Source organism: Penaeus japonicus, unplaced genomic scaffold (assembly GCF_977035675.1).
Source record: "Penaeus japonicus unplaced genomic scaffold, GWHDUDI00000001_assembly GWHDUDI00000017, whole genome shotgun sequence".
Classification (NCBI taxonomy): Eukaryota; Metazoa; Arthropoda; class Malacostraca; order Decapoda; family Penaeidae; genus Penaeus; species Penaeus japonicus.
The window spans coordinates 6,855,621-6,870,620 of NW_028234419.1; the positions used below are offsets into that span (position 1 = coordinate 6,855,621).

Sequence of the window (15,000 nt, forward strand, 5' to 3'; positions counted from 1 at the left end):
ATGAACTCTTCTTACAAACATAATCAAGGACACATTAAAAGTAAAATAAATACCAAAAGCATCATTTTCTTTCTTATTAGTTCTTCAATGGTAAAAGTGTATCATGCAAAGAGAAGGCAATTAAAATATCAAACCTGATCACACTGTTCTCACTATCTGCAAAACCAGTCAGATTGTGCCATGATGATAACCACTCCCCCAGCCGTTGATATAAACAAATGGTATAATATAGTATGTCATTGTTTTATTGTACCAAATATATGCCACATGAACACAAGGAAAGGGAAAACATCGCTACTAAGCAACGTACAACATATTCTGCCTATATAATCCACACTGCCCATTTGTATTTACATATAAAGGGTATAAAACTGTGTTTTTTAAAGTGCTAAAGCCATCGTCAACTAGACATGCATACTATCCAATATATATGAAAAAAAAAATCAAAAATAAAATCATGATAATCTAAACATATAAACCAAAATTGCCAGTGCATTAAAAGTGCAATGCTTCTAACAAGCTGAAGATAATCATTTTATGACATTATTGTATTAGGAGCAAAACAATGCACTCAAAATCGTTTGCTGGTTACCTCGTATTTCCCCCAACGGTTGTCCTCTGCTTGAGTGCTCTAGATCGTAGAAAACAAAATAAAGATATTTGATTACAGTTCAACTGGTTGACTAATTCCTTAGGTTATGAATGCTATGACATCTGCAAGTGTGTGTGTGTGTGTGTGTGTGTGTGTGTGTGTGTGTGTGTGTGTGTGTGTGTGTGTGTGTGTGTGTGTGTGTGTGTGTGTGTGTGTGTGTGTGGTGTGTGTGTGTGTGTGTGTGGTGTGTGTGGTGTGTGTGGTGTGTGTGTGGTGTGTGTGTGGTGTGGTGTGTGTGGTGTGTGTGGTGTGTGTGTGTGTGTGTGTGTGTGTGTGTGTGTGTGTGTGTGTGTGTGTGTGTGTGTGTGTGTGTGTGCGTGCGTGTGTGTGTGTGTGTGTGTGTGTGTGTGTGCGCGTGTGCGTGCGTGCGTGTGTGTGCGTGTGTGTGTGTGTGCGTGTGCGTGTGCGTGCGTGTGTGTGCGTGTGTGTGTGTGTGTGCGTGTGCGTGTGTGCGTGTGTGTGTGTAAATGTGTGTGTGTGAATGTGTGTGTGTGTGCAAATGTGTGTATAAATGTGTGTGTAAATGTGTGTGTGTGTGTGTAAATGTGTGTATAAATGTGTGTGTAAATGTGTGTGTGTGTGTATGTATGTGTATGTGTAAATGTGTATGTGTATGTGTGTATGTGTGTATGTTTGTGTATGTGTGTATGTTTGTGTATGTGTGTATGTTTCTGTATGTGTGTATATTTGTGTATGTGTGTATGTTTGTGTATGTGTGTATGTTTGTGTATGTGTGTATGTTTGTATATGTGTGTATGTTTGTATATGTGTGTATGTTGTGCATGTCTGTATCTGGTGTGCATGTCTGTATCTGGTGTGCATGTCTGCATGTAGTGTGCATGTCAGTATGTAGTACACATTTCTGTATGTAGTGTCCATTTCTGTATGTAGTACACATTTCTGTATGTAGTGTACATTTCTGTATGTGGAGTACATTTCTGTATGTGGTGTACATTTCTGTATGTGGTGTACATTTCTGTATGTGGTGTATATTTCTGTATATGGTGTATATTTCTGTATATGGTGTATATTTCTGTATATGGTGTACATATCTGTATGTGATGTCCATGTCAGTTTATGATGTGCATGTCTGTATGTGGTGTGCATTTCTGTTTATGGTGTGCATGTCTATATGTGGAGTGCATGACTGTATGTGGTGTACATTTCTGTATATCATGTGCATGTCTGTTTAGGGTATGCATGTCTGTATGTGTTGTGCATGTCTGTATGTGGTGTGCATGACTGCATGTGATGTACATTTCTGTATGTGATGTGCATGTCTGTATACAGTATGTGTGTCTGTATGTGTTGTGCATGTCTGTATGTGGTGTACATTTCTGTATATGGTGTGCATGTCTTTATGTAGTGTACAGTTCTGTATGTAGTGTATATTTCTGTATGTTGTGTGCATATCTGTATGTGAAGTGCATGTTTGTATGTGGAGTGCATGACTGTATCTGGTGTACATTTCTGTATGTGGTGTGCATGCCTGTTTACTTTGTGCGTATTTGTAAGTGGTGTACATTTCTGTTTGTGGTGTGAATGTCTGTATATAGTGTGTGTCTGTATGTGGTGTGCATGTCTGTATGAGGTGTGCATGTCTGACTGTGTCTCTGAGTCAATGAAATTAATAGAACATATGTGCCCCACTTGTCTTCTGTCCTTCAAGGGCCAATTTCATTTCTTTTCCCTAATTTCTTGGAATTGTTACTTCATATGAAGTAGATGTAGACTTGACTAATTTTGTTCTATCACATAATTTTTTTTTTGAACTGATGCAATAACTTTTTTTTTATACTGACAGTGTTACCTGCAACTGGTTTTTAATGCATGTTACTTCTAAAAAATAAAAGAGTAGCTTCTGTTAAATCATATGAAAACATAGTAATAAAACGACACCTACTTCTTTAAAAAGCCATGCTGCATATGGTTATTGGCAACAACAAATACTTATAAGAAATTTTGTCTACAAAATTCCAATGAACATAACTTCTACTCAGAAATGCTAATGGACACATACATATGTTCATGCAAAAAGCAGATACCAAAGTACTAATAACTTATGTTGTTGCTCTTAGTCCAAGAAAAACGGAACATACATACATACATACATGGCAAAAACATTTAAGCTCATTTCACAAGAATATTAGTGATTGTATATCAGTTGGGCTAAGACATCAGAAGTACGGGTAACAAGTGAGTCTTAGTATATTACATCTCCAACCATTAGTAATGTCAGGCAAAAAGAGACTTAAAGTAAAAGAAATAATAATTTCCCGTAAACTAGTACCTTTAAGAAGTAATTTTTGGCGCAGCTTTTTGGCTTCCAGCGCAGCCGCTCTGGAAGTGGGAGTTGCAGGGCGGTCAACAACAGGAACTGGAGAACCTTCACGTTTTGGAGTATCCTTTGGTTTCTCCTTGGCCTTATCTGACTTAGAACGCAAGTTATGGTCAGTTGCATCATTGCCACTCTCAGATCTCTCTCTCTCTGTTCTAAATCTCTTAGGTGGGGCTTCGCTCTCACTTTCTGATCGGCGCTTCTGGCCACACCTTTCCTTCCTGTCATTACTTCTTGTCAAATCCCTCTTTGAAGGCTCTATTAACAAATCCAGATCACTTTCATTCTCACTTGCAATGCTTTGTGCAGTGTCTCTTCTTGGACGTCTTTCCCTAGGTGAGGTCTTTGGTGTAGCTGCCTTTGGTATAACTTTCTTGACTTGATCACTCTTCCCTGTTTTATTCAGTGGAGTACTTGTTTTACTAGTTATGGGCTCAACTTTGTTGCATGGGGATTCAACTTTATTGCTGAGTGATCCTGACTTAAGTCCTCCTGGTGTGGTCTTGTTGTTTGGTGTACCTATCTTATTGGTAGGCAACACAACTTTATTGCCTGGAGATCCATTCTTACTGACAGGAGAACTAGGTTTGCTGCCAGGTGTACTAGTAACAGAATTAGGAGATCCTGTTTTGCTGCAAGGGGACACTGCTTTAGTTGGAGGGGATGCTGTTTTGTTGCTAGGAGACCCTGGTTTGCATGGAGTTCCTGGTTTGCTTCCAGGTAAAACATTTTTGTTAGATGGGGATGCTGGTTTATTAGACGGGGAACCTGGTTTGCTGGGTGGGGAACCAGGTTTACTGGCAGGAGACCCAGGTTTAGAGGGAGGAGTTCTTGGCTTGCTGGCTGGGGAACCTGGTTTGCTAGGTGGTGACCCTGGTTTGCTGGATGGAGACCCTGGTTTACTGGCTGGCGATCCTAATCTACTTGACGGGGATCCAGGTTTGCTTCCCGGAGAGACTGGTTTGGAGGATGGCGATCCAGGCTTGCTTGTGGGTGAGCCTGGTTTGCTGGGTGGTGAGACCTGTTTCGTGGATGGGGTCCCTTGCTTGGCTGAAGTGGTTGCCAACTTATTTAAAGGTGACCCTGGCTTACTTGCAGTGGCTCCTGGTTTACTAGATAATGATCCTGAGCCAGAATTTTTGACAGAAGTGGCTACTTTGTTAGATATGGATCTGGCACCACTTGGAGATAAAGGCTTGGCAGAAGTGTCCTCAACCTCTGACTTTACAAAAGAGAGATCAGGATCAGGGCCATCTTCTATGGCATGCTCTGACTGTGGCTCTGTTGGAGCAGCAGTTTCACTGGCTTTCTTGTGTAAACTCAATGAAACGCGACGATCAATACGATCTAATTTTGACCGTAACTGAAAGAGAAGGAAAAAAATAAATGTTAATCACTGATAACAATTACTTTAATGTACATCTGCAAATCAAACAAATCAAATCATATGATAGAAAAAAAATCTGTGATCTTAATACCAGGTACTTCACCCGATAATGCGGTTGGTTAGTGGCAGTTTAGGCTTTGCCCAGTCTTAGTGCCGGAGTATTTCAATGCACACAGGCCTAACGGCCTTGGGCTATATGCCCACTCTGGCCACACCCACCCGCACTACAGGCACAAACACACAGCATGCTGGCCATACAAAAAGCCATGACATGATATTGTGCCCCCAGCGGCAAGAGCAGCCAGCACATGACGTGATATCCTATTATCTATAGTTAACCCATTTACAGCGGATGACATGATTTGCTGCAAAGGCAGAGTCGGTCATAGACACAGATGGCACCATGCCAAACAATATAAACCAGCCATCCAGCTGTGTACATGCTTTGTTAAAAACCGCGACCAATGAGTTAATAAAAAATGTACACAGTTTGTACATTGTCTGGCACGGTGCAAATAATGCCATCCACTGTCAATGGGTTAATTGGTTAACCCAATGCAACTGACAAAGATAATGGCTTATTATGCTGATATGTGAAAGTGTGCAATTGTGACTTTACATTAATCCATTCGCGCCAGATGACATGGTGACACGTTTCGTGGGTTTTGCATCAGATGCCGGTGACGAGATATCTGGCACTCGGGGTGAGCGAGCGGGCAGCCCAGGCTCGCGGCTTGTGCGCCTGAGAATCTCGAGGCGTTAGGCTTATGCATTTGAAAACCCCGGCATTATGACCATACAAAGCCGGAATCGCCCCAGCATGAATGGGTTAAGTAATACTGTCAATGAAACAAAAAAAATCCTTTGCTATACTTGAAAGGACATTCATCAACAAGAGAATGAAACCCATGACATAAGATGAATTTTATCAGTATGATTATAAAGAAATAATACAAAATAGATATTTTAGTAAATTAGCTACTATGTTATACTGGATTAGGAAATGACAACTGGTATTGTTCTGAGGTATGACATTTCCATTTAAGGTTAACATTGCTTAAATGTGATTAGGTTAGAACAAAATATGGCAATTATCATTCTTAGGTATGTGTACACACAGGATAATCATTGCAAAAGTGATTTTCAGGGGAAAAAAGTTTCAATTTAAATGACTATTATCATTGTTTTTACCACCATCATTATTATTACCATTACAATTTCAATAACAATAATAAATATAATAATGATAACAAAAACAACAAAAATACTAATAATAAAAATAACAATGATAACCCTTTTCCACAAAATTCAAGGACTTTGGTAAACAGTTGAGATCAGGCTGGTCTACTAAATGACCCTTTAGTGACTAAACACTTGTGGAGCCATTTGTGAATGTATAAATGCACTACAAGCATCAACTGGTTAAAATAGACCAACCATATGCTTTCCGTATGAATATGAAGCCCTTAACCCATTAGCAGTGGATGGCAAGATTTGATGCCAAGGCAGAGTAGGTATTAGACAAGGATGGCACTGTGCCAGACAATGTAAACCCGCCATCCTACTGCATACATATTTTATTAAAACCACAACCAACGGGTTAACTTAACATCCTCTAGAGCAGTGGTCCCCAAACTAGGCAGCATGAGGATGATATAAGAGGGGCGTGAAGTCATCTGCTCAAAGTTTAGGTTTAACCCCTTCGACACGAGGACGCGTATACTGCGTCATCTCAGCCCTCGTGACATATCCGAGGACGTGCATACTGTGTCTTGGCCGAGTTGTGTTAGCATTAGTGTTTTTTCTTCCGGATACTGTACAAGATCTTTCAGTATATAGGTCGTATATGATACAATGGCTTACTTGACTTTCATTATTATTACAGAGGAGTGTGATTCACTAATACCAGGAGAGGTATGGATATACCCTACTAGCAATAATTTTATTATTTTTTTATGAACATTATGTAAAAATAAGACTTGTTATGATTAGTTTACCATACTATTTCAACCGTTTTCTTTTGTCCTTTGAGTCAGTGAGTTCTCTCACCAAGGTCACTCTTCTCACCCACCTCCATGTAAATAACTTGTCCCATGCACAAGGGGAAGAGGTTGATTATCCATATATTTGATATATAGTACATGATGATTATGTTGAGTTTTGGCTTAAAAAATGTTATATTCAATAGCGACGTTTAAAATTTGGCGCGCACCGACATCCCAGATTCGGTGTGGGGGCGCATTTTCTACTGCTCGTAGTGAAGGGGTTAATAAGAATAATGAAATAATTCCAAGAACAAGTAACTGCCCTTACATATGTGAAAAGTATAATTCTATCAGTCACCCCAGCCCCTTTACTATCAACCCATTGCAGACAAGGGATAGATTCGCTTGACCAGTCTCCAAGATTTGTTTCAGAGCGAGGCTGCTTCAAACAACATACTTTGACTTTTCCCACTCTCTTTCAGTCACCTATCGTAAAACTAGAGCCATTTTTGAGTTTTAATTTTTGAGTGTTTTATTATGTTTACAAACTTATATGTACTATGTGACAGGCTCTATCAATGCTGCAGTTGACTAAAATTGTAGTATGGGATCCATATCAGCTCATTATTTCCTTTATAATCAGTGTGATAAAAGCAACTTTATTTTTTCGTATTTCTTTACTGCCATGAATGAATACGAAACATATAACTATCTGCAATGAAGATAACATGAAGAGGTAGGGAAGAGGAAGGAAACCTGTACTTATGACTGTGAGTGACACAGTATAAGGCACCCCTATTGGCACAGGAGCACATATTAGGCACTTGCTGTTTGCCATTGCTCTATAAAGATAGTGCTTGCTAGAGATCGTGGACAGGTGCCATTCAAGGCTCTCTCATTTACTGGTGCTAGGAGAAAGTGGTGCCATCTAGGTTTTGGATGTTAGGTTTATTTAATATTATGGTAATTATAGTAATCATGACTGCAATTGTCATCATCACTCACTCCTTACTCATAGCACAATAAAATAGCACAGTGATCCAAAATCCCTGAATGTCATTTATGTCATGATGTCCATCGTCAGGCCAAAGTTGGTCCATCATGTATGTCATGACACCCATCTGCGATGGGTTAAGTTAGTTTATGAAACTGCATATCAGAAGTATTGCTAGAGTCTGTAAAAGACTATATTGCTTCATAACACCAATTTTGAACAGCTTGCAAGGAAACTATTATTCTTTAGACTTATATCTCTTATCTCGGCATAAATGAATGTATGGATTAATTAGAACCTACCAGCATTTCATAAATTGTTACAGTGCCCTGGTACAATACTCCACATAGTTATACATGTACACATACTCCTGTGATATCATGTACTTTATTTAAAACCAGCAGTTGTTGTTCTTTATTGTGAATATTCATAAACATCAGTTGTTCATTATTCCACTAAGTGCATGCCAGCCCAATTTAAAGAACTTTTTTTAATTAATCATTCTTTTTGATCATGAGACCAATATATGCCCCTGCCAGTTCAGCAACAATTGAATGCTAGGACGTGAGTGAGTTCAGTCAGCATGGTCAAGTCAGGTCAACATGCTGACTGGTTACTAGCATTTGACCAATCACCTGCTCTGTCCATTGTAACACCAAAGCCAACTATTTTCCACCACAAAGCAAAAAGTGGAGCTGAATTTTTTCAGTTACTCGATAAAAATCTATCAACCGTCAGCAATGGGTTAAAATAGTCTCCATTTGAAACCATGCTAAAAACAACAGAAAATTTCTTTAGCTTGAAAGTTTGGACTACATCTTGCACAGGTAAACACATTGTGGAAAGGAGCCCATGCAAACTAACTTGCAGGATATTTCTGATGCCAGAATTTAGAGGGTCAGGAAAAACATTTTCTCTGCACACACAGCAGCGGATTAGCCCAAGTCTTTAACCATAACCTACTGGTGCCGGATGATATATCACGTCAAGGGAATATTTCTCTCCCATCAGATGATGTCCTTTCACATCATGATCTTTCTCTCAAAATGTACATTTTACATTGTTACATATGTATATACTCATAGGAGTTCCATTTGTAGATTCACATTTTTCTTCACTCATGAAAATAATGTAAACAATTACATAAACTTACTATTATCACCCTGCATTGAGGGTGATAAACAGCCGGGCTTCATCACTGCGTGTGCTTGTTACCTAGCCAGCAAGAGCAGCATTAGGCAAATATAAGCCCTAGTGTAAACGGGTTAAATCCATCACAAAACAAAGGCTCATGTTGACTTTGGAAAGCTGTAACACTAAATTCAAATTGCTAATTTGCTTGTGATGTTTAGTCTAAATGTATTATTATTTTCAGTATATAGAACCTATCTATAGGGCATTGTCCTTGGGATAGAAGGCATTCTGACAAGCCAACAAGCCTCCATCATGTGCATAGGGAACCAGTCCAAGTTCTTAACTTGCTAGAATATACCTAGTGAAGGTTTGTTGGCCCCTATCACAGTGCCAATGGCATAGAGGCCACAATGACTGCCTGATTCTATGCCATCAGCAGTCATTGCTTGATGCATTACCAGCTCTCTAGAACCTTGACATAAACAAAATAGTTGTTGGAGGTGGGACCGCTTATAAATCATATATGAATCCTCATTTGCATGGTAATACTATAATTCACTGTTGTTTTTACTACAACTCTCCCCATACACTCCATACCCTACCAAACTATGAACTAAAGGCACTATGGGCAAACAATAAACCACAATGCCAAAATTATCTACATTGGCAAAGCAGACTTTTTTCAATACTAGACGATGCCTAGAATAGGCCCCGAACCCCTCTGATTGGAAGTGGGCGCAGTGTAAAAAGTTGTGTTCAATTACCGTTGCTCTTTCAGCCGTATTCTAAGTCCCTAAGCGCACCGTGTACATAACATGAACATGCCACATTTGGTATTCTAGAAGCGCGGGTTCGTGTCAAAAGTGTGGCAAAAGCATTGTAAAGTCGTGGAAAGTATTGGAACAACCGTGGAAACGGTGACAAGGGGGTAGGCTTGTCACGATAGTTACACGGGTGAAAAAAATTATATTTTTACTGTACTTTTTCTTACCAATACTTCATATGAGCATACTACGTTTGGAAAGTAATATCTATATTGGATATATTAGGCATCATTGTCCTAGACTTGGATTACAAACCCTTTTAGGAAAACATGGATTCTCTGCTGATTTTGAGTTTGTTTACCTTTTGGCGGACTTTTCGAAGGAGAGTGAAGTTAAATGAATGGTAAAATTAGTCAGGAAGGTAAAGTTAAAGTATATAATTATATGAAATATGTATACATTAAATCTATATGGATGATATATTAATGATACGCATATATTTACAGTATATACAGAGAAAAAATAAGGAAGATCTACTCATAAACACATGATCCCTCTCATCCCGTTTGTTTTGATCGAGCGTAGAGTGAAATGGTTGTCAATTCTTCAACTAGGAACAAGTACAACGACTGATTCATACCAAAATTGAACTATGTTTTGTTAGTGCTACTTATGATTGTAGTTTCTCTTATGAATTTGTCGTTTGGACAGTGCCATTCATCTGAAACATGTTAACTTTGGAACGGTTGGTAAACCTGAAGCAGCTGACACAAACGTGCCATGCTTTTGCATACTAGAATACCACATTCGTGACATGAACACGACATGGACACAACATGAACATGACATGGCCATGACACACAGAAAACGTCCAAGAATACGGCTGTAAATCCCACGTTTTCACCATGAATTAGAAAGAGAAGTGCAACCTAAGGTAAATTCTCACATGACACTTATATTACTTTCCCTGATGTCAAAAATATGCATTCATCATCTACTATATTCAACAGTAATGAAAGAAATAAAATCATATTTAATACTCCCATCATGATTTTTACCCTTTCTTTTATTATACATGTAATTTCATAAAAATGGACAATAATTCTCCAAGTAAACCAGCCTACTGTATACATCATCGCTTATTTGTTTACTAATCACCATAGAGCTACAGCCCAGGGGTTGGATCCAAGTAAATCATCGCAACTCCACTGTGGTGCAATTTACAACCATTTCTGTTGCGACTCCTTCTGCAACCCAATCCAAGCAGCAGTTTTAACTGTGACTTTGAAGAAACATCAGTACCCTGACCGGCCAATGGAAAGCATACTTTCAAACTGTGTACGCCAATCACTGCCATAAAATATCATAGCTAAGTCACACCTAAAATTCTTTGTAAACCTGGATATTCCTCACCCCCTCCTCAAATCTTAAATAAAGGAATAATCAAGTTCATTTTTGACTCAACTTAAACAACAGTGCTAGTGAAATCAGTTCATGCATGACAGGAAGTGCTGGAATGAAATATTTCCGCATAAACGAACTGAAACCTTAAAAATCATGTAAAATTTGACATGCTTCCTGATCACTAAATCCTTAATCAAAAAAACTACTATTGCCTTTCTTGGGATGTCTAATTAACTTTCAGCTATTTTAGGAGAGGATTCGGATGAAATCTTTAAATCATAATTATCAAAACATTTCAATCATTCAGTTGTCCCTGTGTTTGCCTAGACCTCCACACCTGTTGATGCTTTATTAAAGAGTAACTATCCTCCACCTTTACTTTGTCTGGTGAAATGGGGCTTTTCACACCCACCGCATTTTGGTTTAGATGTACATTTTACATATTTCTATTGTTTACTGAGAAAGCCGGTAAAAGCAAAACTCTTTAATAACATAATCTGTGAGTGACTTTAGTTCTAATCTGAGGAGTTTGCAACATAAAAAATTGTTTCTTGGATTGGTCACACTGATTTATCCACAATTTAGATTCATTTGCTATCAATACACGATGCTGAGATAAGTGTTTCTTGGATCCGAACAGTAATAATCATTATTATTATAGTTTTCATTATCATCATGATGATAAGTCATTTCAATAATAAAAGCAACAATGATGATGATGATCATCATCATCATGATAATCAGAATAAAATTAAAATTATTAGAACATAAAATAAAATAATAACTATCAATAATGATAATAATAATGATAAAAAACAGTAATAATAATAACAACAATAATAATAATAATAACAATAACAATAATAACCAAAAAATAATAAAAAAAACATAACAATAATAACAATAACAGTAATACTAATATGAACAAAAGTAATGACAACAATACTATTATTAAAAATAATACTAACAATGAATATAATAGTTAATAAGTGACAAAAATATATAAAAAAATTAAAAATATGTAATAATGATCACAATTGTCGAAGTAATAATAATAATAATAATAATAATAATAATAATAATAATAATAATAATAATAATAATAATAATAATAATAATAGCCAAAAATAACAAAAGCATAACAATAACAACAATAACAGTAATAACAATATAAACAGAAGTAACGACAATAATACTATCACTAATAATAATATTAACAATAATAATAATAGTTAATTAGTGACAAAAATACCAAAAAAAAAATAATAATAATAATAATAAAAATATGTAATAATGATCACAATGTTGAAGTATTGCCACCAAAATAAATACAAATACTACTAAAACTAATAATAATAATGATAATGATAACAATAATAGTAATAATAATAATAATAGTATTAACAACACTATCATGATGTAGAACATCAATAATTCAAACAACAATAACTTATGTAACAATAACAACATAAAAATCATAATGTGTCATGATATGAAATATCATTATTACTGAAACAATTCAAACCAATGCCCAAACAGTAACAATAATGACGAGAAAAAGAAATAGCAATAATAACATTCACAATGATAATGATAATGAATACAACAAGAAAAATAAGATTTAATTAACAATCATAAATTCATAATAACTTTAATAATAATAATAATAATAATAATAATAATAATAATAATCATAACTACAATATAAATAACAATATAATAATAATAACAATAACAATAACAATAATAATAAACAAAAATAATAATAACAATAATATTAATAATAATAACAATAATAATAAACAAAAATAATAATATGCAAGAATAACATCAACAACATTAATGTAGATCATGATAATAATAATGATAGCAAAATAATAACTACATCAATAAATAATTACAACATTATTAAAAACAGCAGCAAAGGCATATATCCTCCATAACTATAACAATGCTGGAGCAAAAAACATTTAAATGACTGACCTTGAATGACAGACAGACATTTCCACAGTTTCCTAGAAATGACAGTTCTAATTCAAGTATCAAGACTATCACTTACTATGTCATTAACAAAAAACGATTGAATAACTACTAACTACATCAACTGAAAATATTCAATCTACTTTACTAAAATGTGAGGAAAAAAACATTTCACAAATATTCGAATCTAACTAAAAAAAGAGGGGCAAATACCAAAGGCCTAGTGAAAATCAAATCCGAGAAATCATAAGTACAAATAATATCCTGAGGCAAAGAGATGACACCTATTCATTAAAGAGTAATGATTAAAAACGTTCATTCATCCCCGTCCATGGCGATCAGCTGACTCCTTCCCGCCATTCATGCGGACGAGGTGACTCAAATCACAGTTTATCGCATTTTAATCTCTTATCTCTTTAAAAACGTCTCTTGTCGATTTCGTTGTCTGAATTTCATTTGAGTTAGTTTAATTTCATGAACAGGCATATTACAACAGGATTGTCATATAAAATAAGACTATTGACAGTGACGTAGACTCTCGCTTGAGCCCGACTACTACTACTACGCTCAACGGCCATGATGGCATGGCGTACGCCGTCTTATAACGTTATTTCCACAAATCTGCTTTGACAGTACACTGTCACTAAAATAACTTAGTCGGATGTCTTACTCCCTACATCTATTTATATCTTTCGTCAAATAAAATGATATTATCTCTGAAATAACGGTGCAAAAGTAAATTCAAATGACTACACTAGGGGTATTGCATCAGTTATGCATAATGTAAATAAAGCTTGTTTATGTTTTGACTTACGTTTTCGTTCTCATCTCGAAGGATCTTGATCTGCTTGTCCTTGGCCACTAACTGTTCTGCTTGCTGCTGAATTAAATCCAAGTGGAGCAGGAGGAGATCCTTAAGATGCTGCACTTCCAAGTCCTTTCCCACTGATGCCTTAGAATCTGAACAACCTATGTACATGTGGTCAAATTCCACCGCCATTGCCAGTCTGTTCTCACTCTCCTCTGAGGTCGTCATAGAAGATGCTGTCACCTTGCCACGAGCTCCTCCTTCGCCTCTCCTCCCTGACACTCCGTCAATCTCCTCAACCGACACCAGAGATTCCTCTATCGCATTGTTATCACCGTTATATATCGCCACCGTCCTGGGCATCTCGGACTCTAAGTCAGTTTAAATGTTCGGGAGACACTTGCTTCTTGCATTATAGCAGAGTTCGGGGAGTCCACCGGCGGCGTCAAAAGCAACTTCGTTCACGGAAATCTTAGCATACGCATCATCTGTTAGCTGGAAGGATCAGCTGCTCGTGGCGGCCCCATGGTGGATGCGCGTCCCTCGCCTCCCCGGGATTTAAAGTTCGCGTCGCCCCTTTCTCCTGCTCTATGCTCTCCACTGCCCTGCCGGCTCTGCAACATTTCGGGCAAATGCGAGCCCAGAGTGATAGAAGCTCGATATTATGGCGAGAGTGTAATGTTAGCGATATGTAAAAATTTAAAGGTGCGTGACGTCATATGTATGGCTTGCTCTGATTGGCTGAAGGATGCGTCATTACAACCGCGGCTTTTCAAGTCATTTTCTGCCATCTTTGGCTATAGAAGCAAACAATCGGTAATTACTCAATTACGGACGTATGTTTTGTTATGAAAAACATTAATTTAGACTGCTGATGTTATTCTGACAACTACTTATACGCCTTGACGAAGAAACTCAAAAATGTATGAGACCGGAAGTGTATGGTATTTGCTCTGATACCTGTATGTATCCTCATATCTATATTTATCCTAACGTGCTTTAAATACCTATTTTTTATTATTATTATTTTGATGTTGTGATTGCCATACAGAGAAATACAGTCACTCGAGCACCAATGATTTAAAGGACATTTTCAAAATATGTAAATAACAATCTTGTGCATTTATAACCTTGGGAAATATTGGCTGGTTCATTGATTAGCGAACATTTGTGTTGTTGTTTCGATAGGATATCCTTTAAATTTCTTCATATATTCAACAAATTTATTTTCGAATGTATCTGTCTGTGATGAAAAGGTCTTGCGTTGAAAGATTAGGGTAATTATAAAAATGATAATAAATTAAAAGTACTGGAGTTGCTATGTAAACAAGACGAGCGAATGTACAAAGAGACCTTGTGAGGGAAGCTTTTGTTCTCACGTCTGTTCCATGGGTAATCCGCGCTGGCCGCTCTGCTGTAATACATCATACGTACAGACACACTTATAAATAAATATATATATATATATATATATATATATATATATGTATGTATGTATGTATACACACGTGTGCGTGTGTATATATACAACAACACATAACAACACACACACAT

At 36.9% G+C, this 15,000-nt stretch overlaps 1 protein-coding gene across 2 annotated transcripts in view; it reads right to left on the bottom strand.

The window, feature by feature from the left end:
* The window catches only part of LOC122260576 (uncharacterized), a 19,489-nt gene extending 5,360 nt beyond the window's left edge, over positions 1 to 14,129 (bottom strand). The window contains exons 1-3 of one of the 2 annotated variants that reach the window (XM_043027924.2): positions 13,453 to 14,129; positions 2,943 to 4,353; positions 593 to 631 (exon numbers count right to left, since the gene is read on the bottom strand). In XM_043027924.2, coding sequence (XP_042883858.1) covers positions 593 to 631; positions 2,943 to 4,353; positions 13,453 to 13,809 — 1,807 coding nt within the window. In that variant the 5' untranslated portion in view covers positions 13,810 to 14,129. The remainder of the gene's footprint in view (positions 1 to 592; positions 632 to 2,942; positions 4,354 to 13,452) is intronic. The other variant, XM_043027925.2, reaches the window with a different exon arrangement.
* Positions 14,130 to 15,000: the final 871 nt, after the last annotated feature.